The sequence below is a fragment of the Magallana gigas genome, chromosome 5 (assembly GCF_963853765.1).
Source record: "Magallana gigas chromosome 5, xbMagGiga1.1, whole genome shotgun sequence".
Lineage (NCBI taxonomy): Eukaryota > Metazoa > Mollusca > Bivalvia > Ostreida > Ostreidae > Magallana > Magallana gigas.
The window spans coordinates 20,952,758-20,980,118 of NC_088857.1; the positions used below are offsets into that span (position 1 = coordinate 20,952,758).

General features: G+C 31.2%; 2 protein-coding genes across 7 annotated transcripts; both read right to left on the bottom strand.

Moving 5' to 3' along the window:
* Positions 1 to 1,512: 1,512 nt before the first annotated feature.
* On the bottom strand, positions 1,513 to 26,979 carry LOC105341823 (uncharacterized). Of its 5 annotated transcripts, none has more exons than XM_066085741.1 (8): positions 26,689 to 26,979; positions 25,927 to 26,327; positions 25,704 to 25,757; positions 25,461 to 25,551; positions 24,885 to 25,114; positions 24,222 to 24,443; positions 3,730 to 3,820; positions 1,513 to 2,070 (listed from the first exon to the last, which is right to left on the bottom strand). In XM_066085741.1, the coding sequence occupies exons 2-8, from the start codon at positions 26,027 to 26,029 to the stop codon at positions 1,929 to 1,931; spliced, it is 933 nt and encodes a 310-aa protein (XP_065941813.1). In that variant the 5' UTR covers positions 26,030 to 26,327; positions 26,689 to 26,979; the 3' UTR covers positions 1,513 to 1,928. The 5 variants fall into 5 exon arrangements, with proteins under 5 accessions (XP_065941813.1, XP_065941811.1, XP_065941809.1 ...); XM_066085739.1 differs by lacking the exons at positions 1,513 to 2,070; positions 3,730 to 3,820 and adding exons at positions 21,244 to 23,564; positions 23,959 to 24,043 and having other exon boundaries at positions 24,222 to 24,437; positions 26,689 to 26,976; XM_066085737.1 differs by lacking the exons at positions 1,513 to 2,070; positions 3,730 to 3,820 and adding exons at positions 21,244 to 23,564; positions 23,959 to 24,043 and having other exon boundaries at positions 26,689 to 26,975.
* LOC105338515 (uncharacterized) lies at positions 9,128 to 11,922 on the bottom strand. Of its 2 annotated transcripts, XM_034476758.2 has the most exons (5): positions 11,553 to 11,921; positions 10,404 to 10,805; positions 10,179 to 10,229; positions 9,933 to 10,023; positions 9,128 to 9,573 (listed from the first exon to the last, which is right to left on the bottom strand). In XM_034476758.2, exons 1-5 carry the CDS (start codon positions 11,761 to 11,763, stop codon positions 9,285 to 9,287), a joined length of 1,044 nt encoding a protein of 347 aa, XP_034332649.2. In that variant the 5' UTR covers positions 11,764 to 11,921; the 3' UTR covers positions 9,128 to 9,284. The 2 variants fall into 2 exon arrangements, with proteins under 2 accessions (XP_034332649.2, XP_034332655.2); XM_034476764.2 differs by lacking the exon at positions 10,179 to 10,229 and having other exon boundaries at positions 11,553 to 11,922.
* Positions 26,980 to 27,361: the final 382 nt, after the last annotated feature.

Consider the following 27,361-nt stretch of genomic DNA (forward strand, 5'->3'; position numbering starts at 1 on the left):
GAGATTTTCATGATTCAGCACACTTTTAAAGAACAGTAAATAAAAAGAAACTATATAATAAGTAAATATGCAAGACTATTGTATAATTTTTAAATAGGTTTAAAAAGTGTAACTTAAGAAAACCGCTCTAATATAACTATAAACATAGGAAACAATTTTACAATTTTATTTATGTGAATTACATTCATTTAGTCAAATCAAATTTGATTTGACTAAATGTCTAAAAGTATATTAAAACAACAATTTGATAAAATTAAGGTAGTGTAATAAATGTAAATATTTGTGAAGTCATATTTAATGATTCTACAACAATAAGGTTACAAAAAATCACTACATTTGCAGAGAATATCCTTCTTTGACAAAAAAATGTTAACCCAAATTTGAAACATAATGCTAGGGGAGAAAATATTTAGATAATAAAGATGTTATATAAATTTACCCATTTTCACTTTAATTATAGTCATAACTAAAACCAACTCTTTTGAATCTGTTGATTTGAAATTTGACGAAGTTAAGAGAACTGTTTAAATTTTTCAAATTAAAAGGTCTTTCATTTCACAAGCACCAACCTAAATTTTGGGAGATTTGTTTCTCCCTAACAAAAATGTAGGGAGAAGTTTGACACCAGGGAAACTGTCAATATTTGATGCAGCATAATTTACAAGAATGTTGATATACACAGATTTTACCTTAATTAATATTGGATTAACCAAGTTAATAAAAAATAAAACAACTTCTTAAAGTTTTAAAAACTTGTTATCCAATCTATTAAATATTCAATTTATTTAATGTATTCATATATTTTACGGATGAAATGTTTTGTAATTGTGTTAGCTATAAGACAAATATAATCGGTCTCTGTTTACTTCTGTGTATTTTTGGAGGTATAGTCCAACTTTTTGACCCAATTAATACCGTTGTCTAGTGGATCATTTAATTTTTAAGATAAATGTAGGCAAACGGTTTTATGATTGTTTTGGTATTAATTTGGCAGAGTTATTAACTACTTACAAGTTGCCAACCAATTGTAATATCAACACTAAAAGTTATAAACAATGGTTGTAATTTTTAATGCACAGTATACCCATAAAAGATAAGACACTCGATTAATCACAACAATCATGGTTAACTGAGGCTGTGGAAACGTCTTTTGAATAAAACAAAATTAAATAAAAAATGTTTTTCAATAAAATCAGGTTTCTTTTAAAAAAAATCTTTTCAATGTGTTAAAAAAAAACCCAATTCAGTCGGCGGGATTTCATTGGGTCGGTCACGAAAGGGAAAACATAGATATTTTATTTGTTAGATATATTTATCAGAGATTATGACAAGTTTAAACTTTAAATTCTGTCACATGGGGGAATTAAAATTAGTTCTATGTCAAACAGTATTCTAGCCCGACGCGCCTGTTTCATTCCAAAGCAAACGGGTATCTTCTTAGCTTTATTTACGTAGTATTGTGATAATAAATGGATATCATATTATCAGTCTCAAGATTAAATGATTTATCAGCCTCAAAAGAAATCAGCCACGTCCACATAGGTATCGGACAGTATGAAAATTTTACAACTGAAACTTTCAAATATATGCATGATTGTACATTCAAACCATATAGAGTAAGTTACAGTTTAAATCAAAACTCTGAGGTTGGGGTCAATTCTCAACAGGATCAATTTTCAACGTGTCGTGGTCACCAGAGTTTAGAAAAATCTTTCTCATAACGTTGAAAAATGACCCCGGGTAAAAATTTCACGATTTTGGTCTCAATTTTCAACGTTGAAAAATGACCCCCCGGGTCAATATTCAACGTTGAAAAAAGACCCCAGGTCAATTTTCAACCCGGGTCAATATTCTTCGTTACACCGGCGTGTGTTTTTTTTCACAATGTTTCAAAAGGTTTGATACTAAGTTCCTTCAAAATTCATTTTCTATATGTAAATCTCAGAGAAAATGTCGGTTTCCAAAAAAAGTTCGGGTGCGTGGCTCCCATGGTTCTCCCTTGCTGCTACATGAATATCGGTGTTTGTGGGTAAATAAAGAATATACACACGCTCTCTTTTACGCCTTAATCTGAAAGAAATAGATACAACGTACACACAAAATATTGGGATTATGGAGAGTACAAAAAAGGAGAATTATAATGATATCGAAGTAGTGTATTGATATAATCCGTAATGACCCCCTTCCGAATTGAATTATAAACTTTATAAAATAAAATATATATTATTTAGGGAAGCGTACTAGTGCCACGTTGTGAATTTTTTTCTTTAATTTGAAGTTGGAATTTCCGACTTTAATTTAAAAATTGGAATTCAAACTTTACAGTTGAAAAATCCAACTATTAAGTTTACATTTATTTCTTGTAAATATTACGCTGATATAATAGAACATATTATATCACAGACAAGCTGTGCTATAAACTTATATTATATCGGTCTGAACTAGGAATTTTCATATCAGTAAGAAAAAGCCGAATACATATACCCAGTATACATTATATCAGATATCAAATGTCTTAATAACTTTGAATACAATGTAATACAAAAGCCGTGCAAATTGTTTACAATCACGTGTATTTTGACGTGAAATTTCTAGTATTAACATTGATAAAGATGACTTATACGGACTTATTTAAAGACATTTGAAATTGAGAAAATTTTAAGGACCACCCCCCCCCCCCCCAATATCTGGTAAATTTAAATTTCTTAAATTTACTTAATCAAGTAAAATTACCGACAATGCAAGCTTAAATATATCTCGGAATTACCCCCCCCCCCCTCCGGGGGGAAAATTCTTGATCTCTGCATGAGGAATCTTGGGTATCACAAAAGTGACCACTGGAAAAAAATTTTGTGTTTATTATCATAACTGCATAAATGCTTAAAATTAAAAAAAAAAAAAGAAGACTTTAGCAAGTTGTTTTTGAGATTTTTGCCTCTTTAGGGATTGGTTTTTGTGGTTTAGTTAGCTTTGATTAGGAGTGCATTTTTTTTTTGATGTTTTTTCTCGTATTTTCTTTGTGTTTGATGTAGATCTTTTCTTTCTTTGTTTGTTTGGGGTTTTTTTTATCTGTTTTTGGGAGTTGATTTTGAATCAACTCTCCTATGCAGTTACTCAGACAAACCGAAAGTGAAACAGTGTTTGGACCAAAGCACAAATCATTGCTGCTGACAAGACTTAGTTCTTGAAAATAATTGATAAATTCGATGTAATGTATGTTAAAGCATTGTTTTTCAAGGAAACTTATTTATAAATACCTTGAAAATAGTCAGAATTTAAATGGTACAAACAATTTAAATATTTTTTGTAGTCGTATGTATTCCTACGCCAGAGTTTAATATAGTCTCGTTCAACTCGACGCTCGGCTGTCTCCGTAAATCCTTGTCGGAGATTTACGGTGTCAACCGAGCGTTTGGTTGAACAAGACTAGAGTTCAATATTGCTTGGATCCATACAGTTTTCGAGAAATATTTCTATTACTGATACATAGTTTGATTGAATTAATTTTATCTTTAAATATTATTTAACATGATTCATATGGGGGTTTCTCGACATTCTTGTCGAAAAAGTCCAAAAATTCCTATTATAAAAATGTGCGTAATTCAAATTAGAAACTACATGTACTTGTCATGCAAAATAACATATCATTGATTTTAAAATAAATAAACATCGACAAAATCAACTCCCGTCAGTTCTTCAGTACTTTGATTTGAATAAGTGCGGTATTACCTCATTTGCATTACACACCAGAAAGCAAACACCACAGTGACCAGGATCACTGCCAGTACTGATATTAGGTATTCTCTGACGTATTGCAAACCTACAAAAGAAATGATATAGTGTATAAATGTCGACAACGAATATGCTTATTCATGTATTGACCAAATACATTTGATTTCTAACTAGACTTTGACCCGTGCGTGCACGGGTTGACATTGCATATCGGACATTTACGAAATAGATACATCGACACACCGTATTATTGACATTTACATACCAAGACTATAAGCCTACGATAATGCTATTAATTCCACTACACTTTCCTTAGTTTGAATAATCTAACTGTGTCTCGGGAAAGGCCCTCACCACAGTTAGAATGCCTTCCATATACACCCGTACTGTAGCAGAAAATTGCAGATTCGCTCCGGAACGATTTTGGAGAAAATCAATGAAGTTGTCATGAAAATAACAGTCAAATTCATCATAATAAACCTTATTGAGACTGTAAATACCTTTCATTAAAAATTTTTGATCCATATAATGGAAGAATTGAATACTTTTTCACCAACGTACACGTATTTTCTTTCCTACAGTGACAATACACGGAATGCATTCTATCGTAAAACTGGGTCTGTAGGACATTATTCATTTTTACGATAAAACATATTCTATCTTCACTCTCCTTAGAAATATAATGTGAATTGTTTTGCATGTAATCGAATATTTTTTGTCATCACAAAGACAAAAGTTAGTACTTAATTGAAATGTATATTTGTTATTTTATACTTTTCTCATAAGAAATCATTAATATATATGAACAAAATATAAAGCACATTTCCAATGAAAGTTTATCCGTATTTGTATTATCTTTTTTGAGTTTATTCATGCAAATATGATATTGTGGAAATATAAACTAAAGATCCCGTTAGCGTAAATGTATTGCGCAAGCGTAAGATTGTAAAATCCAAAAAATCCAGATGATTCCGGGATTTTTTAAGGAATTTTCGTTGATTATTAATTAGCGAAGCTTATCTGAGAAAAAATAAAAACAAATTGGTAATCTTCAAGTACCAATGACGTTTAGAATATATAAAACAAAAGATAGTATTCTTCTGATTTATCGGTATTAAAGACCAAAAATTCGAGTCTATTATTTTAATATAGTAGTATAGATAAGAAATCATGATCGCATTCTGAAATATCTTCTTGAGATACCATTATTTCTTGCTCTTTTCGTAGCACCAACATTCAAAATCACTTGTTATAAGAGTAACATAGAACTTGTACCAAATGTACAATCACATTACTCGCATTTTCCTTCTATAGTTTTAGCATCTTTTACAAAATGAAAAAACATGCACTACATGATGCAATTTGAAAACCATACAATTAAAAATGATTAATGAACGTAGGGACCCAAAAGCCTTACTTTTTTCAGAAACTTTTTTTAGCTTGACCATATCTTCCGTAACAGTGCCCGTCTCGTGTTTGATTTGACTCTTTTCATCTGACTCGATTTGCCAAATGACTGGGTTTCTCGCTGTTGAAATCTTGTAATGAGTACTTACCAAAATGAATCCTGTAATGATTCAATGAGGAAAAACTAAACTGAATTGGACAGGCAATGTAGCACTGCCAACCAACAATTTTGATACATTCAGAAACTGTTAAAAATCAAGATGAAAAAAACTTTGTGATATACCGGTAGTTTTTACCTGTCTCAGCAAGTTTGTTTATGAGGAAAATATATAAATATGTTATACTTTATTTCATTTCATTTATAAAGTTTGAAGAATAAAAAACATTTTTATGATAACCGGAATTAACCTATTTTTTTTTCGAAATGAGGTCCAATTTTAATTAACATTACAAAACAATGTACTATTACTTCCTTATCGTTGTGCTTATAAGCTTGAGGCATAATCAGTTATGAGATATTATTGTAGAGGTATTCTGATATTGTTTTAAACTTATCGCACAAAAAAGAAGAAAAAAAACCCCTCTATGATATGAACTTGCGGCAAGTCTTGCATAGGCCTTGGGAATTATATATTTAAGCAGCTTTTTCCTTCAAAACAAATTATTTTATTATAACATATCGTAAATTAATGCAAGAATTATAAAAGTATTAAAAGTTATTTTAATTAAGTAAGTTAAAAATTGCTTAGGAAAATATCATTAATACAAAAAAGAGGGGGGGGGGTTCTGAGATAAGACCTTCAGATTAATGAGTTATTTATAGATTTTTGTTTGGGAGGGGGCAGTATAATGAGTATATACATGTATTATAAAACTTAAAAATCGTATGCATTGCATGGAAATCAAAACTCTAATAAACTCTCTTTAAGATTGAATTGCATTCAAAGTACTCTAAACCTTTATTTCATGATGAAAAATAAAAGATGCTTTTAATCAATAGAAATTGTGGATTTTTCTAACCATTTGATAAGCTACAAGTAGTGATATTGCAATTCCGACTCTCAATTTCCACTTTGCCATCACAATCCTTAGCACGATGTTGGAAATGGTCACTATCTGGTTCGGTCCATGCAGACCATTTGCAATCTTCAGCCGGTGAGCAGTATTCAACAAAATGTCCCAGTAAGTAGATCCAAAAAACTCCCAGTTTAAGTATGAAATGATGCGGCATACTAAAAACTACCGACTTTGCATGTTTCCAGTTGTTTTGATAGAACCGAATACCTTATACATGAAAGCTGAAGTTCAATTCATTTTCAGAGATTCGATTATATAAAGTACTTTTGTATTTGAGTTAAGTCAAATGTACACGTTCACAGTTTTACAAAAATGATTTCCTGTTGGAAACTACACTGCGTTGAGTGAGGATTTGATCAAACTAAGTGTTGTTCGTCTAAATAAATAATAAAACAGAATTACATTATATGCTTCCTCAAAAGTATAAACAGGTATAAACTGGTAAAAAAACAAAAGACTACAGTTCAAACGTTGAAGCGGTAGACGCTGACCACGTTCGCCTCCTACAGAGTCATTTGTGAAAATGAAATTGTTTTTAACCTCAAAATTCTTTAATTTACAACTGTATGTTATGTTATAATAGATTTTTCATTGTTTGCAAGCCGATCAATTGGAAACTGTCCCCTAAATAAAAAGTTTGAAGCATAGATAGGATATCTATTAAGCATATTTCGTATTACGACTGTTTTTGATATAAAAGAAAACAGTGTTTACATCATTCACATTAAAGGGACTTAGACACGATTTGTGCTCAAAGAAGATGGGTGAATAAGGCGTGTAAACTGCCTATATTGGGATAGATTAGATACTATAAAATTAAAATATGAACAAATCACATAATTTCTTTCTAAATTATTGTAAACAATGTAAATTTACCATAACATCGATTTATAACCTTTAAATATGTTAAATATTTAGAATAGGTTGATTTAAACTGGCGTTTGCATGTCAAAACCTCCAAATGGTGTCATTTTTAGGTCTTTTATAGAGTGGGTCTGGGCTCCATATTTTTGTCAAAGTCTTTATAAGATTTAAAAGAAATCAAACCGATTTAAATCAACAAAAACGTGGAGAGATGACCCACTACTTTAAAAATTTTGTATCCCAACAATTGAACGTTTTAGAAAAATATTACAAGTCCGTAAATTCGTGGTTGAAGATGCATTTAGCATTTAACAATGTAGTTTGTTGTGACTGAAATGGCTCGGTGGTTAATGCACCAGACATTAGGTAACATTATAGAGCAAATAAAAGATAAAAAAAGAAGAGCACCAGACATTAGGTAACATTATAGAGCTAGGGTTTTTAGGTTGTGGGTTCGATACCACCAAAACTTTAGATTTTTTTTTCTTATCGTTTGTTAAACTGAACGTAGTTAGAAATTGTGCTTTTGTAAACTTGTAATATAACATCATCTAGTATATTTAATTGGAAAATAATTATTTTGAAATTGTTTTTTACGACAAAACCAAATGGGCATTTGTGCTATCTTGTTCCCCCATCTTCTTTTCAAAATTTATTTTTTCATAGAATAGAATGGTCAATATGGATGTTTTTTTTAATGCTTTGTATATTTGGTATAAGTTTCAGTCTAATGTAGTTTTTTGTTGTCGATGAAATGATTTATGAACACTTTTATCTTGTTTTCCAATAGTTATATAAAAAATGATTATATCTTTATTTTACATTATTTGTAAACAAATATAAGACTCGAGCTTTGTTTACATAACAACGACTTCTTTCCTCTATACACTTCGCTTATAACTTGACTTCTTAGATTCAAATTTTGGTGAATCATTCAAAATACGCAAGTAAACCATTTTTACACATAACAATTAAAAATAAAATTCTCATATCAAATCGTGTCTAGGTCCCTTGAAGACATTTATAAAAAGATGGAAATAGTCGGTATATGTTATTTGAATGCAAAATCTTCATCAAAGGAAATATTTCAAAATTTTAAAAATACAGTTGCTCTTCCTCTCATATCAATTTTCTGTTAGGGTCTGGAAATTAAAAAAAAAGCCCTTACTAAAAATATGTAATTGTCGTTGTTGGAATATCTTTATGAATGCATATTTCTTAGATATCGAATTACTTCAAATTCCAATTCTTTTCTCCGTGCGTCAATCCCATTGTAACTATTTTTAGATATCAATTGCAATCACGTGACACACAAATCAATGTCCAAAACAACTCGGATGGTTTGTGTAATACCGGATAAGTTTAAACGACTTTTTAACTAAAAAGCAATGACTTATAATGCGTGAAACCTCTCTTATAAGCATACTTCGCACATGTCCTCTTATTTCCATTAACATAATCAAAAAGTTAATCATCTATTTTGAGTCACCGTGTCACTTTAAGATTGGAAATCTTAACATTATATCCAACACTAAACATTTGTATTGTGTGTGGTGTTGAACAACGTATGACGACTCAGAAGACTTAACAACAAACTGTCCTGGTAATACAACGGAGCTTCATGATGATTAACTGGCAAAGCTAGTTTGAGATGTTTACATCTTCTTAGTAACAGGAACATGTGATGACAGGTTTTCATAACCAATAAATAAACTGATTTTGACACATTCATGTACATACAATTGACCACCTAATCTTACATGTACCATTTAATACTGTTACATATACAAGTTCTTTACTTACTTAATGATTAAAAACAAAACTGCATCTGTATTCTAAATACTGGAACATGTAAATATAGGTCGTGCCATTGTTATTTTCAACCAGGTTTGTCTGAGTTGCACCCACCCGCCCACTTATTTTGTACATGTAACTATACCTTCACTGTCAAAAATAGTCTTGCGTACCCTTACCTTCTATGAGCTTTATTTTCCCGTTTTAGTGAAAAATTAATGTTAAATTCTTGTGCAATTTAAGAGTCTCAAAAGTGGATTGAGAATATTTATTTAATTATTCACGAAAACAAAACAAATTCTGTGAGTTGATCAATGGTCAGTGAGTGCATGCGAAACTGATCGTGAAGTTTGGATTATGTTCTCTCTTTCTTTGACAGTGTTTTGTAGTGAAGTTTTAAAGTGTTTAGTTTATATAAATGAAGTAAGGTCTTGGCTTTTTGTCTCCCCAGAATTCGACTGTTTGGAATGTCTGAATGGTATTTGCTGATATGTCGATCTTGGCGAAGAAAATTCCGAGGAAACCATGTCCGTTATGTCTTGGTAAACACAGGAAGATAATCTCTCCGCGCTGGAGCTTGAAAAGAGCCTGGTGAAATCGGTCATTGCGTTGTAGCGAGTGTCGTCCTCCTCCGAGGATGTCAGTGCGGTGTTTTGGGGTAAAGAAAAAATATACAAACGCTCTCTTTCACATTTTAATCTGAAAGGAAAAAGGGAAAAAATATTCAATAAAAAAAAATTAAGAAGCGATTACGATAGAGCTAAAGAATTGTAAGAATTGTTCCTATTGTTTTTATTTTTGTATATACATGTAAATCATTGGTTAAAATAAAATGCGTGCACATGAAATTTTAACAATTAAAAATGAAATTGTCAGAATAAGGTTTTTTTTTCCTTTTTGGTTTCTTTTTTATTTCTGTGCATTGTTTTATTTATGAAGGAAAATGTTTGCTTTAGCTTGTTGAATTGTTAACTTGTTCTTTTCTCCCCTAGTTTATCTAACATTTTTGTTGTTTTCAAAAGTCTGATTTTGGTTTTGTTTTCTTGTCTTAGTAATACCTCTTTTGCCTTTCACACCAAAGAGCGGTCACAGCAATTACCAGGATCAAGGCCAATACTGATATAAGGCATTCTTTAACGTATCGAAAACCTGTAAAAGAAGTGATGTAATATTCCAGCGTATATATTATGCCGACAAACGAATATTTATATATTTATACGTAATGACCAGATATTTTTGAATTCTGCATGATTCGTGCTATATGAAATCATGGGAAACCATGATTGCATTTCCTTATTAGATACCATTGAGTTCTTGCTCTTTTCGTTGTTCACATGCTGCATATCCGAAATCACCTGTTGTGAGATGAAAATGGAACTTGTACCCAATGCCCATTCACATTACATGCATTTGTTCTCTACATATTTTTGTCTCTTTTACAAGTAGAGAAGGCAGACGATGCAATTCAAAAGCCATGCAAATAAAAAAATAAGAATGAGTAAACATATATAGAGATTAAAAAATCTTACCTTTAGGGGAAACATTTCTCAAAACGATTACATCTTCAGTAACCGAGGCCGTCTCCAGTTTGCCTTGATTCTTTTCATCTGACTTGGTTTCCGAAATGATCATGGTTTTCGCTGTTGTTGAATTGCTGTCTGTATTATTCTTCAGTTTGGTTTTACCCTTATTATCATCTAACTTGCCATGCCAGTTTATTTGAGTTGTCGCTGATATTGATCTGTTGTGGTTGTTACTACCTACAGTTTCCTCACTGGGTAATGTAGAGTTCTGTGATAGGTTTCCGTGGTGCTTTGTGGTCGGTAATGTGGCGGTGTCTTTGACACTAAAAGAACCGCCAGAGTGGTTTGGTAGATCGACATGCTCTATGGACGTGGTCTCGGGAAGGTTCTCATTTGTTCTATTTTTGCCTATAATGACCAATGAAGTATTTATTTGAATTATACACATATAGTAGTACATCCGAAACAATTTTGATAAACGACACAAATCACACATTTCAGTTAAAAAACTGTTGTTAATCAGGCTTGAGAATTGTCATATATATTTTCTCCTATATCAGCAGGTTAATTCAGAAGAAGTTTTAAAATACAATTTAACAACCTTACAAATCAGGATATACTTAAATAGATTGACGTGCTCTTTTATACATAATACTATTTAACGCAATTTTTTTTAAATACATGTCTTTTAATGTCGCTCAAATTAGATGATACATATGCATCCAGTTTGTTGTGTCTACTAGATCGAAGTAAAATTAATATTGAGAATTTACTCTTAAAATAAACATTAAAAATATACGGAATCGGAATGTACAATACTGAACATGTAAACCAAAATGATGCAAACTTAAATTAGGAAAAATGGTTTTGAAGTCATTCTCATAAAAAAATCATGTAGTATGGTCTATAAATTATCAATCATACAAAAAGGGGAGGTTGCACAACTATTTTTCTTCTGTTTTGTTTGGTTGGTTGTTGTTATAATTGTTGAATAAATTGTTTCCTATTATGACAGTTATGTAATAAATTTTTACAGTTCACAAATCATGTGCATTCCAGGCAAAAAAAATATTGTCAAATTTTCTTTAAGATACACATGCACTGCAAGTATCCAAAACCCTTAATTATTAAAAAAATTTAATCATGGATCCTCACCATTTGATATGCTACAAGTAGTGATTTTGCAATTCCGACTCTCAATTTCCACTTTGCCATCACAATCTTTAGCGCGATGTTGGAATTTGTCACTGTCTGGTACGGTCCACGCAGACCATTCGCAATCTTCAGCAGGTGAGCAGTATTCAACAAAATGTCCCAGTAAGTAGATGCATAAAATTCTCAGATTAAATATGAAAAGATGCGACATCTTACATCCTACCGACTTTGCATGTTTCCAGTTGTTTTGATAGAACCGAATACCCTAACAACACTTGACGTTTGAAGTTAAATTAATTTCCACAATACTATAAATACTTCCTATTTTGAGAGATTTCAAATGCATTTACAGTGCAATGAAGAGGAAGTACTAAGAAGTGACAGGTTTTTCAACAAGTTAAAGCTATATTTGTATTAAAACATGCATATGACTTGATCACGTGTTATTCGTCCAAAACTGAATTAAGAACAAAATTATATACATTATACATTTCCTGAAAAGTATTAATAGGTGCAAAGTCAATAAACTCTTTTATAGGACGTTTAAGACTATATCCGCTGTTTTAAATAACTTCGAAACAAGCTGATGACATCTTGGTAATGCAAGACCAACTTAAAAATAAAATAATTGATGGATTCAAACTCTTTGGGACTTGACAGGGTGTAGCTAGATAACACAAATTCAAATGAGTTCATAATTTAATGAAGGACAATTTTATGTTTACATGTATAACAATGTTTGTTTAAAAAAAAAAAAAAAAATATATATATATATATATATATATATATATATATATATATATATATATATATAGGATATAGGAGTGTTTGTAACGATATAACTGGTGAAAAATGAGGTTCATTCAGATGAATGTCTACAAGGAAGGAAATGGGTACAGTAATTAAAAGCTGAAGTAATGGACTGACCGCATTGACCAACAGACATTCGCCTCCGACCGAGTCTACTGTGAAATTATTCAAAACTTTATTTGTTTACTATTGCATATTAATAAGTTATTATTAATCATTCCGTTGTTGCAAGCTCTTCAGAGAATGTTCGTATAATGATAGGTTTGGAGCGAAAATAAGATACTAATATAAGATAGAAGCTACACCGACCCGATGTTACCACCACCTATGATAAGGAAAGAACAGTATCATTTCTTCTACATGAAAAGAAAAAAAATCATAAACACGTGTCTACGTGTACTTTTTATTTGTATTGTATAGTGTAGCATCGATAATGCCACCGTTTTGTGAAGTACTTTTTGTTTATAAAATAAACAATAAAAATACATGTTACCTCATATATTTCATTAACATTCACGGTGTCTTATAGCGTAGAAGAGTATATTACATCGCAAGCTTCTTTTATTTCTATGTCGCGGTCATACTAGTAATTGGGTGTTTTACAATGAAAACAATAAAGTTTGTCTAAGTTACACTTTGATTTTATTTTGATCACTATTACTCTTGATTTTTCTCAATTCTATCCAAAATACTGTGCGTACATGTTTCTTCAACCAAATCATCTGCCAAAATACGACATAACAAATATCACGAGAACGTCAAATGAATTCCAAAATGGTAAATGGTTAATTTTACTAGAGGTTGCAAAATTGACGTGTATGTTTCAGTGGCAATGGTGACCTTACACCATTTGCCCTGTTGCAGATCGTGAAAATTACATTATTGACCCAATTGTAGAGTAACTCTCACACTGTCATTGACCTGTGTCAAGTTATGTGTATTGAGATAATTCAAACACTCAGCTGACGCTCGTTCAAAAGGTACATATGTATATGAAAAGTGCGGCACACATGTACCTTTAACTTTGCAGATTAAAAATACCGGGTTTGAAGGAACCGCTAACTAGATACACTTGATGTGTTGTCGTTGATTTCCACATTTGTATTTCCGTGTTTGAGTGATGAAAAAAAAAGGTTCAGTTCTGTGACGAGGAAGTACCAAGAGGTGACTGATATCATAACGTGCGATATTTATGTTTGTATACAAACATGCAGATAAAAGCAGACCAAAGGCGAGGCGATTTTAAAATACCAAAATTGATGATATCAAAACTATGCCTAAAAACCTTGATTATTTAAGAATGAAATCAGACAAACAAATTATTGTTATTTATATAGCTAGAGGATGAAAGAGAGTTTTGAATTTTGAATCTGAATGATAATTTTTTGGTATGATCTGAATCTTAAACTATTTATTATCACCAAAAATTTAATGACCTTTACCTTTTCAGAGTAAAGATGCTATTTCTCATAAAAACTCTATTTACTTTATTAAAACCACAAGTTCCATTTAACAATGAAAAAATGAAAGTTTTAGCCAGACGAATCAAAACTTCTTTACGCCATGCTAACCTTAGAATGCTGCTGATTGCTGTAATGACACGAGCACTGTCTTTATTTCAATAAAAAAGAACAGTTTATTTATTTTTGTTAATGTTTCTCCGTGTAGCACCAAACCAAATTTGCCTCTCGTGCCAGAAAGCAGCCCGGCAAGAAAGACGATGAAAGCAACTAGTGACATGAGAGGGATCGATGGTTGTGGGCATGTTGCCAATTTAAGACTATTAAAATTTTCTAAGAAGAAGAGATCTGAAGTAAGATATAGTAATGATATATTTTAAAGCATAAAGTTTGGATTTTGTTATTTTGTTCTTTACTAAATGTAAGTAAATGGACAAAAATATCGTTTGTTGAAGTTTATGGTATATCTGATTGTTAAATTGTTCACTATGCAGCCTCCTTGATATAACGGAAATCAGTCAAAGATAGGATGTAATTCCACGACACATCAACCAACTAAATCTAATAAGACTGAAAAATTAACGACATTTGTTGTGCTGATCAAAGTCATACGTATTTTTAAAAATTAGATACTAAGTATGTATTTCGACATTTCCTTATCAGATATAAAGGCCTTATTTCAATTCATTTTTTCACCAGATAAAAAAATTGTGAATAATTTTGAGTTTATATCTCCGAAAGGCATTGGGATTGCTGTGGCACATAGATTTTCGTGGTGTTTAGCTGTTGACAGAACGGCTGTATCTAGGACACTTGTAAACACCAATGGGTGTCTTCGTACATTGTCATACTGCATGGACTCGGTAGGTTAGTCGATTAGGATGGTCGATGGTGATTCAACTATCAAGTGTTTAAGATGACTTATTCGAGTTTGGCGTGCATGTCCTAAGCAGCAGTTTTATTACCCTACCACGCAATTTGTAAACTATTGATTTGAGAAGATGAAGAAACTTGACTGTGTTTTAAAACCACTCCTCTAAAAATGGGACGGTGCATTTCAAGTACCTCCATTTTTAGCAACTCCAAGTCACCAGTTTTGAAACCTTTTAAGATATCTAATTGATTGAATAAATATTTCCACAATTCTATAAAGAATCAATTGCTTTTTTAAGAGCTGTCAAAACTATCAAAACTAGAGAGGAAGAACCAATGGAATAATGATATTGCGCAACGCTATGCTTGTGTAATACGCAAAAGATTTTGGAATTTGTTTGAAAATGATTGACAATTTTCAAAACTATTAAAATACAATAAATTATTTCTCTTAAATGCAGACAAAAAAACAGCAATTAACTTTAATACATGTGAAAGGCATGATTCATCAGTGATTTTGAATAAACAATGGCTATGACTTCTATTTTTTTTTTAAAAGCATACTTTTTAATTCTTTTATTGTTTCTTATTTTGATCAATCATTTATACAATAACATATATATATATATATTATAATTATAAATGTTTGAATATATTTTATGTTTTTCTTGTACAATTATAGAATATTTGAATATATAATATGTTTTTCCCGCACTATTACAAAACGCTTATACTATGACGTCATAATGAACTCTGAAAAGCGCAACATATACTTGATGTTATATGACGTCACAATGATCATTTGAAATGTATGTACTTATGTATCTATGGTGATTGTTCAAAACTCCTGAAGATTATAATGAAACCGGTAGAGTTTTGAATCGGCTTTCTGTTATTTTTTATTATTTAATACTTGTGTGGATTAACTTTACTCATTTTGGATTATATATATATAGGATCTCTCATGATTTGCGATGGTATATGATTTTTATCCAACGAGTTGTGTGTTTTCTATCCCCGAGCCTTGGCGAGGGGATAGAAAACACACATGAGAGATTCTTTTTATCTGTAAAAATTTTTCTGTAAAAATTGTGATTGTGAGCCGCACAACACATTATTTACAACACGTCAACAACGTTACGCATGGAGAAAAAGTTCCTTGAAGTTAAACAAACAGACATTCATTTTCGAACATTTTTTTATGAATTCATGACAAATAACTGAAACAACATTAAATGTTTCAAATTTATATCTCAACACCCCTCAACTGAATTAATTATTTACTTTTTCATTCTACGTCAATCAACCGTCTTAACCTACGTAATGATTAACTATGACGTCACGTGGCGTAAGAACACACAGTGGAATATCAAAAATTTATCCCATGAGTGATATCCACCGTATATTGGGATAAACATGTGAGATATATATATATATATATATATATATATATATATATATATATATATATATATATATATATATAGGATATCTATATTGTGTGATTTTATATTTGCTTTATCCAACGAGTTGAAATGGTGTGTATATTCGCGAGGCTTGCCGAGCGAATATAACCATTTCAACGAGTTGGATAAAGCAAATATAAAATCACACAATCATAGATGTTCTATTTATCTCATACAATTTGATTTATATTATGAAGCTTTTGAGACAGTCCCTTATGTGACCCGAATTGCTGGGTTTTTTTTCAAAGATTAAAAACGATGATGCAACGTTGTGTTATGCGGCTATTGTGACCTTGCGCAATACAATTTAGTACGTCATTCCTGAGATAAATCTAACTGTTTTAATGTAAAGTTTCACTGAAATAAACCTTAAAATAATTTTTTTTAAATAATTTTTCTTAGAGCTTATTCACTTGATTAAATGGAAATTCCGATTAGAAGACTTGAATAATCAAGTTTGTTGACATAGGGCCTACATGAAGTTGCGAATGCTCGTTAGTTTGAATTGACTCGAACGAAGAACAGTTGTTGATGTTCTATAAAACAAACACTAGCCTTATGATTCGAAATTAAAGTGAATAAGAATGTTTACTGGTGGTGGAATAAACTTCTTATGAAACATTATTTCGGTAAGTTCTTGTATATAAACACAACCAGAGCGCTCTGTTTTCATCGCGTCGTCAGGATGAACTCCTTGATAGTTAACGTAATTTGCAGTTTTATAAAAATCACAAAGCAAATTGAAAGTTGGAAGGGCGCTAAACTCATCAAAAATCTGTGGTTACGGTTGTGTATAACTTTCAAAATTGTGGTTACGGTTACGGTTATGTATAAGCCCCCCCCCCCCGGCCTTAATTCACAATACCCCCCCCCCCCCGTTTCCGACGCCTATGCGACGCAGTTATGTGTTTTCCTTCATATTTGTAATTTAAATCTTTGACAAAATCTCTTTTATATCAATTTTTGTAGTAAATATAGTTATGTTGAAAGTACTAGCAAATCTTCGTAAAAACATATAGGTCACTGAAGCGTTGAAGCGAGGGGCTGTGTCAAAAATAGTTCGGACCGGAAGTATTTGATATAGCATCACCCGTTTGATATAGCAAAGGTTGATCACACGGGTAATATACACCACACGTATGAGATAAATATATATATATATATATATATATATATATATATATATATATATATATATATAACAAAAAATAACAGAAAGCCGATTCAAAACTCTACCGGCTTCATTATAATCTTCAGAAGATTATAATGAAACCGGTAGAGTTTTGAATCGGCTTTCTGTTATTTTTTATTATTTAATACTTGTGTGGATTAACTTTACTCATTTTGGATTATATATATATATATATATATATATATATATATATATATATATATATATATATATATATATATATATATATATAATCCAAAAAGAGTGAAAGGTGATATCACACAGTAAATAATCAAAAAAAGAAGAAGAAAAAGAACAGTTCCAACGTCTCTATTCACTAGTGCTTTCTGGATTTACATCCTTCTTCAGGTGAACGTACATGTATAAGTTATGAAATTGTTTTCCTTAGAAACGTTAACTATGACGTCATGATGTAATGAGAGTTTTTTCAGGGAAGGAATAAATCCATGACGTCATAATACAATATAAAACGTTAAAGTTCGGGAAAACTGAATTAGACAAAATATGGTAATAGCGACATTAATAAATTTACAAATACAAAGACTGACTAGAAAAAAGATGAATATATATACAGATATTCAATGTTTGTTGAGTTTTGGGGAAAATAATTTAATAAAATAGTTCTCTTTCACAAGTCTCATGGCGGTTGAATCGGTTTTAAGTTTATAAAAATGGGAATACTTCATAATCTCGCTTAGCACATCTGTCAAAATGTTCACTGGAACTAGTACTGGTATCATTGATCTGTTGGTGATGGACGCGTATGCGGGCGGTAAGTTGTGTTCCAGTTTGGCCGATGTAATCTTCGCCGCAGTGGTAACATGTAATACAGTAAAGCAGATTTTTGGATTTACACGACATATTTTCATTAACATAAAAAGTCGTGCCACATTTAAAAGAAATAGAATCTCCTGTCTTTAGATAAGGACACGTGCCGCACCTTGAATCTCCGCATTTGGAAACAACATATTTTTCTGGTGTTGAATTAAATTTTGCTCTTGTTAATATTTTCTTCAGATTTGGTGGTTGTCTTTGGCTATGGAGTAGGTCAGATTTTTTAATTAGTTGTTGAAGTTCTTGATCCCGCTCAATGATAGAAAAATTCTTTTCTGTTTCTTGAAATATATTAAAATATTTGGGATTATAGGTTGTAACAAAGGAATTAAAAATGGATCTTTTTCCTTTTTTCTGGTTGTTCTGAGTATATTCTGTGGTATTTTCTTTGCTTCTTCTATGGCCGAATCTATTAGTTTTTCAGGATAATTTTGAGCACTTAGATACATTTTCAATTCCATCAATCTTTGATCTTTGGTTTTTTCTTCACTAACAATAGTGCAAATTCTTCTTGATAAATTGTAAGGGATATTTCTTTTGGTGTGCGTAGGGTGACAGGATATAAAATTTAGATACTGATGAGTGTCCGTTTCAGTGGCAATGGTGACTTACACTATTTGGTATGTTGCAGATCGTGAAAATTACATTATTGACCCAATTGTAGAGTAACTCTCACACTGTCAAGTTATGTGTACTGAGATCATGCAAACACTCAGCTGATGCTCGTTCAAAAGGTACACGTGTATATGAAAAGTGCGGCACACATGTACCTTTAACTTTGCAGATTAAAAATACCGGGTTTGAAGGAACCGCTAACTAGATACACTTGATATGTTGTCGTTGATTTCCACATTTGTATTTCCGTGTTTGAGTGATGTAAAAAAAGGTTCAGTTCTGTGACGAGGAAGTACCAAGAGGTGACTGATATCATAACGTGTGATATTGATGTTTGTATACAAACATGCAGATAAAAGCAGACCAAAGACGAAGCGATTTTAAAATACCAAAATTGATGATATCAAAACTATGCCTAAAAACCTTGATTCTTTAAGAATGAAATCAGACAAACAAAGTATTGTTATTTATATAGCTAGAGGATAAAAGAGAATTTTCTATTTTGAATCTGAATGATAATTTTTGGGTATGATCTGAATCTTAAACTATTTATTATCACCAAAAATTTAATGACCTTTACCTTTTCCGAGTAAAGATTCTATTTCTCATAAAAACTCTATTTCCTTTATTACAACCACAAGTTCCATTTAACAATGAAAATATGAAAGTTTTAGCCAGACGAATCAAAACTACTTTACGCCATGCTAACCTGAGAATGCTGCTGATTGCTGTAATGACACGAGCACTGTCTTTATTTCAATAAAATAAGAACAGTTTATTTATTTTTGTTAATGTTTCTCCGTGTAGCACCAAACCAAATTTGCCTCTCGTGCCAGAAAGCAGCCCAGCAAGAAAGACGAAGAAAAGCAACTAGTGACATGAGAGGGATCGATGGTTGTGGGCATGTTGCCAATTTCAGACTATCAAAATTTCCTAAGGAGATCTGAAGTAAGATATAGAAAAATGATATATTTTAAAGCATAAAGTTTGGATTTTGTTATTTTGTTCTTTACTAAATGTAAGTAAATGGACAAAAATATTGTTTGTTGAAGTTTATGGTATATCTGATTGTAAAATTGTTCACTATGCAGCCTCCTTGATCTAGCGGGAATCAGTCAAAGATAGGATCGTTTTTACAAGATAAAAAAAATGTGAATTAGTTTGAGATTGTTTTCCCGAAAGGCATTGGGATTGCTGTGGCACATAGATTTTCGTGGTGTTTAGCTGTTGACAGAACGACTGCATCTAGGACACTTGTAAACACCTATTGGGTGTCTTCGTACATTGTCATACTGCATGGACTCGGTAGGTTAGTCGATTAGGATTGTCGATGGTAAATTAATTATCCAGTGTTTAAGATAACTTATTCGAGTTTGGCGTGCATGCCCAAAGCAGCAGTTTTCTATTACCTTACCATACATTTTGAAAACTATTGATTTGAGAAGATGAAGAAACTTGACTGAGTTTTTATGAATTTCAGAAATGCGTACCTCCAAAATTTTAGCAACTCAAAATTACCACTTTTAAAATATCTAATTGATTGAATAAATATGTCCCCAATTATATAAGTATGAATTGCTTTTAAAGTACTGTCAAAAAATCTCATAAATAGAGAGGAAGAACCAATGGGATAAAGGTATTACGCAACGCTATGTTTGTGTAATACGCAAAAGATTTTGGAATTTGTTTGAAAATGATTGACAATTTTCAAAACTATTAAAATACAATAAATTATTTCTCTTAAATGCAGGCAAAAAAAACAGCAATTCATTTTAATACATGTGAAAGAGCATGATTCATTGGTGATTTTGAATAAACAATGGCTATGACTTCTATTTTTTTTTAAAAGCATACTTTTTAATTCTTTTATTGTTTCTTATTTTGATCAATCATTTATAAAATAACAGATTGTGACACTATTATTTTCATTATTAAATGTTCAAACTCAATATATTTATGATATAATTAAAGGCGATGATCTGACTGAACACAGTTAGCAATCAATGTTGAAATACTTTACATGCGAAAAAAATAAGAACAATGATAGGTCGATAAAATATTAAATACATTGTTTGAGCAGAACACCTTCAACAGACTAAATCACCGGGTCATCTAATTGATGTAACAATTAATTTTTTTTTCTTGTTTTTTTTTTAAATATGAACTTGTTTTGAACAAAAAAAATTTTTTTTTGGAACTTCATAATTTTTATTGACAAAGACAGTGGAAAAAGATACAAAGGATACAAGTACACATATCTCACAAAGTAATAGATTGTCTCCTAAGGAAAAAGAATATAATGTAGGCCTATATATTATGCATATAACTCGTTTACAAATGTACCTGTATACTACATGTACTTGAAAAAAGAAGTTAATAAGTGAAAATAAGATGAAAGAGAGAAATTCTTTAGAGAAAAGTGTTTGTGTGTGTGTGGGGGGGGGGGGGGGGGGGTAAGTATATAACCTATTGAATCTAATAATTATAACTAGTATATCATAATAATAAGTCACATATTTTTTGCAAGTGCCTTTCAAACTCTGAGAATCTACAGTTTTTAAGCAAAATATATTTTTCTACAGATATTCTGTTTTTCATTATATTTTCAAGTGCACTAAAATTCAGTTTTGGAACTTCTTTATATCTACTTACAAATATGTATTGTTTTATTATTAGAATTAAAAGATTATGTACTTTATACAAATTCTCTCTTTATATTTTCCAAATGAAATTGAGTTTTGTCAAATGTTACTTGCATTTCAAATTTCCCTAACAACCATTCCTCGCATAGTTCCCAAAGTTCTTTTACACAATAGCAATCTACAAATAAGTGTTAAATAGTCTTATTAACTCTTTTACAAAAGGAGCAGACTGGGGATTCTTTTACCTTAATCTTGTGAAGAAATTCATTCGTTGGTATTATTCTATGTAAAATTTGAAATTGTAGCCATTGGAGTTTTGACTCTTTAGTAGTTTTAAATGGAAGTTCAAATATTTTGTTCCAGTCTTTGTTGTTAAAAATAAAGCCCCTTTCTAGCCATTTATTTACAGATGTAATTGGCTCTCTTTTCTCCTTAATAAGTTCGTTATACATGACTTTGCAACCTTTTTCATTGGTGAAGAAGATATTTATGTGACTGGGTATACTTGGGCCAGACTTGTATTTGATTTCATTGATATTGTCTTTATTGAATCTTTCAAATATTGCTCTCTTTCAGCTTGCATATTTAATAAAATTTGTTTTTCATTTTGGTTTTCTATTGTTTCCAGACTAAGAAAAACACCCTCATTATCAAAGAGATCTTGTATATGTATAAAACCAGCAATAAAATAGTGTTTTAGAAAAAAAAGAACTGTTATTAACTTTTATTTTTGGGTTGAGCCAGATGTTTTCAAATGGAACATTCATAATTTCTTGTCTAGTTGCTTTTACAATTAAAATCCAGCTGTTAAAAACTTCTTTCCAAAAAATATTTTTTGTATTTTTACATAAATTAGATGAAAAGTCCATACCTTTAACCCATAGGTTTTTAATTTTGGTTTGTAATTCTGCCTCTAAAAGATTTATCCATTTTGTGTCTGAGAAAATCATTCTTCTAATCCAACTAGACTTTAGAGCTGAGCTAAAATATGTAAAATCAATCATATTTAAACCACCATATCCGTATTCCTGTATAATTGTGTTTCTTTTTACTTTGTGAATATTACTTCCCCATAAAAATTGGTAAATTTCCTTACTTAAAGTTTTTATAAAATTGAATTAACAATTTAATTAACAATTGAGTTTTTATTGCGAAACAGCTATGTTGACGCATGGAACATTTGAAGTCTCAAATATTTACAATTCAAATATATACAGTCAAGCTTAGTTTTTGCAATTATAATGTTAATGATATGCAATTAAACACAAAATTAGGTCCTCATTGTTACAATGTTTTAATGATTACTACCAGTATCTTGCTGTAGATTTGAAACTCGTAACATGGAAGAGGAGTCAGAGACAGTGTGTTCCTTGTTTGGAGGAAAACAACCAAGCACCGATTGACATAAACTCTTGAAGAGCAACATGTACTAAAGAATCAAGAAAGAATGACCAGTGTCAAATTTAAAACAGAAAAAATGTGGGTTTTTTTTTTCATTTTCAAAAAATCATGAAGGATGGTGTGTTGATAACTTCAGACGTGTTTTCCTCTTCGTTTAATCAAACCTCTACAACTCTGACTCCACTGGGAAATTCCAGATAAAAAACAGCTAACACATAAGCTTTTAGCGGGAAACTTTCCCCCTACTTTTAGGTATCTTCTTCAAAACGTCATTCAACTGTTTCCTGATATCTTGGTTTGGTTTTGTATATCCCGACGACGTCAGACTATCAGAGAGTAAACTTCTCCCTCCTCCCTCGACCACATTAATGTAAGAATGTGACGTAGAAGTGGAATCCATGGATCCAGTGTTTTCTTGGTGGCCATTTGCCATTTTCTCGAAAATTACTTGCATTTTTGCACTTTGCATCACTGCAGAGTTTTCATCCAACTGTTCGTCATCGATGAACGAAGGAGACTGACTTTCTGTCATAAATGATGTGTTCATGTAGTTGCATTCGTTCAACCTATTGTATGTCGAATCTCCAGATGAGATAATCGACCGTATTTTCGGTATTGCATACCCAGAAGATGTTGTACTTCTAGTACGTTCACTACGTTGTCGGGAACGAAACTCCATCTCACTCAGAGCACAAGAGTCCCGTTTGATTACAGATGTTCTGTAAAAAACAAATCAGTTAATTTCCCCGCAATAAGTATGCTATATAATTATTTCAAATATGTAATGCGCTCACTAATGTATTTTTTAAGAAATGTTTACTAAAGTTTGAAAAATATAATTCAATTGGCTAACTGACAAACAAAACGACGGACAGACAAATAGAAAGACCTACAGAAAATATATTTTTCTACCTTTTGTCAAGGACATGGTGTTTCTAGGACACATATTGATGAAGACATTTTCCATTTGATAGGCATTAAATGAATATAATATAAGTTTCCAGTATTTCTTATAAATTGTATTAACATATCACTCACGAAAATAGCAAATACTCCGTACAAACATATTCAAAGGAAACTTGTGCCCAAAAAGTTATTTTAAGACAATCATACCTTTTCTTACATTGAATACACAACATCGTAGATACCCCAATAAGGGCTAATGAAAGGGCCCCAATGATGATGTTTTTTAACATTTCTGTAATAAACGCATGTATACAAATTAAAATGTATGAAATCCATAGATCTTTACATCCACAATACAAAAAAGGCTTTCAATTAAATTTAATTCAAACTAGAGTATACACAATTTAGCTAACATTCTGAGCGAGATATTACGTGCAAGTAAATTTTATTTAATCTAATAATTCCCCTACCAATCAGTTTTGTTTGGTTCAGTTTTGGATTTTTGTCCCAAGTTGAAATTTCTCTGTTACTGATTACAGTGGGAATTTCTGGTGTCTCCCTAGTTTCAATTGGAACGTCTGACGCTAAATCAATTTTTGGTTCATATGAATGGTAGAGACCCGGAGTGGCTGCAGTCTTCGGACATCTATATATTACAATTGGTAGTTTGTTTTGTCTTTCATGCTCTGTAACTAAAGAAATTGAAAATTCAATATCTCTATTTCGAAAATATATATTGTTTCTAATCATATTGCTTTATTATCCAACTAACCTTCAATATATTCATTTAAGAAGAAACTTGCATTCATTTCTACCCATTAAAACGAACTAATGTAACATGCTTTTCAAACTTGAAAGCCTTTTAAAGCAAAATAAAATAAATACAAATCTTGTGTAAACAAAAAATAAAATATATGATTATCCAATCAGCATTGGGAAAAAACGAAGCAAAACTGCTATTCCCCAAAATGGGGAAAAGGCACGAGATGAAAAATGAACATTGATAACTTCATGTTGAATCTGATGCATTGCAAGCAACTCGAAAACGTAAACAGTGCTCAACAATTATATCATCTTTTATCCAAAAACAATTGTATCCTAAGAAAAGAAGTCCAAATATTATAGATTCTCACCATTAGGTATATCATAGAATCTGTGTTTGCAATGTCGACTAATTATTTGGATACTTCCGTTGCCGAAATCCTTCACTCGATGTTGCATGTTATCACTGTCCAAATCTGTCCATGTAGACCAATCACAGTCGTCAGCCGATGAGCAGTAGTGTCCAAATAGAAACAGGCTAACAAGCAGCAGTTGGAAGACAAATTGGTGAGACATTTCATCAGCTAAGCAGTCTAAAGATCTGTTGATATTTTGGAATAATCAGAAAACCTCGAAATCACAATAACTCTGAATTTGAAAAAGATTTGTTCATAAGGTTTTTATTTTTGTATATACATGTTAATTATGAGTTAAAATAAAATGCATGCACATGAAATTTTAACAAAATGAAATGTCAGAATAAGGCTTTTTTCTTTTTTTCCTTTTTGAATTCTTTTTTATTTATGAAGGAAAATGTTTGCTTTAGCTTGTTGAATTGTTAACTTGTTTTTTCTCCCCTAATTTATTTACATTGTGCTTAACCATTTCTTTGTTTTTGTTGTTTTCAGAAGTCTGATTTTTGTTTTGTCTTATTGTCTTAGTAATACCTCTTTTGCCTTCGACACCAATGAGCGGTCACAGCAATTACCAGGATCAAGGCCAATACTGATATAAGGCATTCTTTAACGTATCGAAAACCTGTAAAAGAATTGATGTAATATTCCAGCGTATATTATGCCGACAAACGAATATTTATATTTATATGTAATGACCAGATATTTTTGAATTCTGCATGATTCGTGCTATATGAAAAGCATGGGAAACCACGATTGCATTTCCTCATTAGATACCATTGAGTTCTTGCTCTTTTCGTTGTTCACATGCTGCATATCCGAAATCACCTGCTGTGAGAGGAAAAATGGAACTTGTACCCAATGCCCATTCACGTTACATCCATTTGTTCTCTATATATTTTTGTCTCTTTTACAAGTAGAGAAGGCAGACGATGCAATTCAAAAGCCATGCAAATGAAAAAAAAATGAGTAAACTTATATAGAGATTAAAAAATCTTACTTTTAGGGGAAACATTTCTCAAAACGATTACATCTTCAGTAATAGAGGCCGTCTCCAGTTTGCCTTGATTCTTTTCATCTGACCTGCTTTGCGAAATGATCATGGTTTTCGCTGTTGTTGAATTGCTGTCCGTAGTATTCTTCAGTTTGGTTTTACTCTTATCATCATCTAACTTGCCATGCCAGTTTATTTGAGTTGTCGCTGATATTGATCTGTTGTGGTTGTTACTACCTACAGTTTCCTCACTGGGTAATAGAGAGTTTTGTGATAGGTTTCCGTGGTGCTTTGTGGTCGGTAATGTGGCTGTGTCTTTGACACTAAAAGAACGCCAGAGTGGTTTGGTAGATCGACATGCTCTATAGGCGTGGTCTCGGGAGGGTTCTCAGTTGTTCTATTTTTGCCTATAATGACCAATGAAGTATATATCTGAATTATACACATATAGTAGTACATCCCAAACAATTTTGATAAACGACTCAAATCACACATTTCAGTTAAAAAACTGTTGATAATCAGGCTTGAGAAACGTCATATTCATTTTCTCCTATATCAGCAAGTTAATTCATAAGAAGTTTTAAAATACATTTTAACAACTTTGCAAATCAGGATATACTTAATTAGATTGACGTGTTCTTTTATACATAATACTTTTTAACGCAATTCTTTTTTAAATACATGTCTTTCAATGTCACTCAAAATACATATGCATTGCAAGTATCCAAAACCCTTAATTATTTAAAAAATTTAATTATGGATCCTCACCATTTGATATGCTCCAAGTAGTGATATTGCAATTCCTACTCTCAATTTCCACTTTGCCATCACATTCCATAGCGCGATGTTGGAATTCGTCACTGTCTCGTTCGGTCCACGCAGACCATTCGCAATCCTCAGCCGGTGAGCAGTATTCAACCAAATATCCCAGTAAGTAGATGCATAAAATTCTCAGATTAAATATGAAAAGATGCGACATCTTACATCCTACGACTTTGCATGTTTCCAGTTGTTTTGATAGAACCGAATACCTTAACAACACTTGACGTTTGAAGTTAAATTAATTTCCACAATGCTATAAATACTTCCTATTTTGAGATTTTTCAAATATACGTATATATATATATATATATATATATATATATATATATATATATATATATATATATATATATATATATATATATATATATTTTGTTGCTTTTTTTCTTTTATTATATTTTTACCGGACACTGAGAAAATACTTTTGTGATATGGATATATATATATATATATATATATATATATATATATATATATATATATATATATATATATATATATATATATATATATATATAGTTTTCTTTGTTTTTTTTTTTTTTTTTTCTCATGTAATTTATTTCTTGGTCCTGAAGAACAATTTCTATTGTTCGTCTCGTTAGCCATTTTCAGTGCTTTA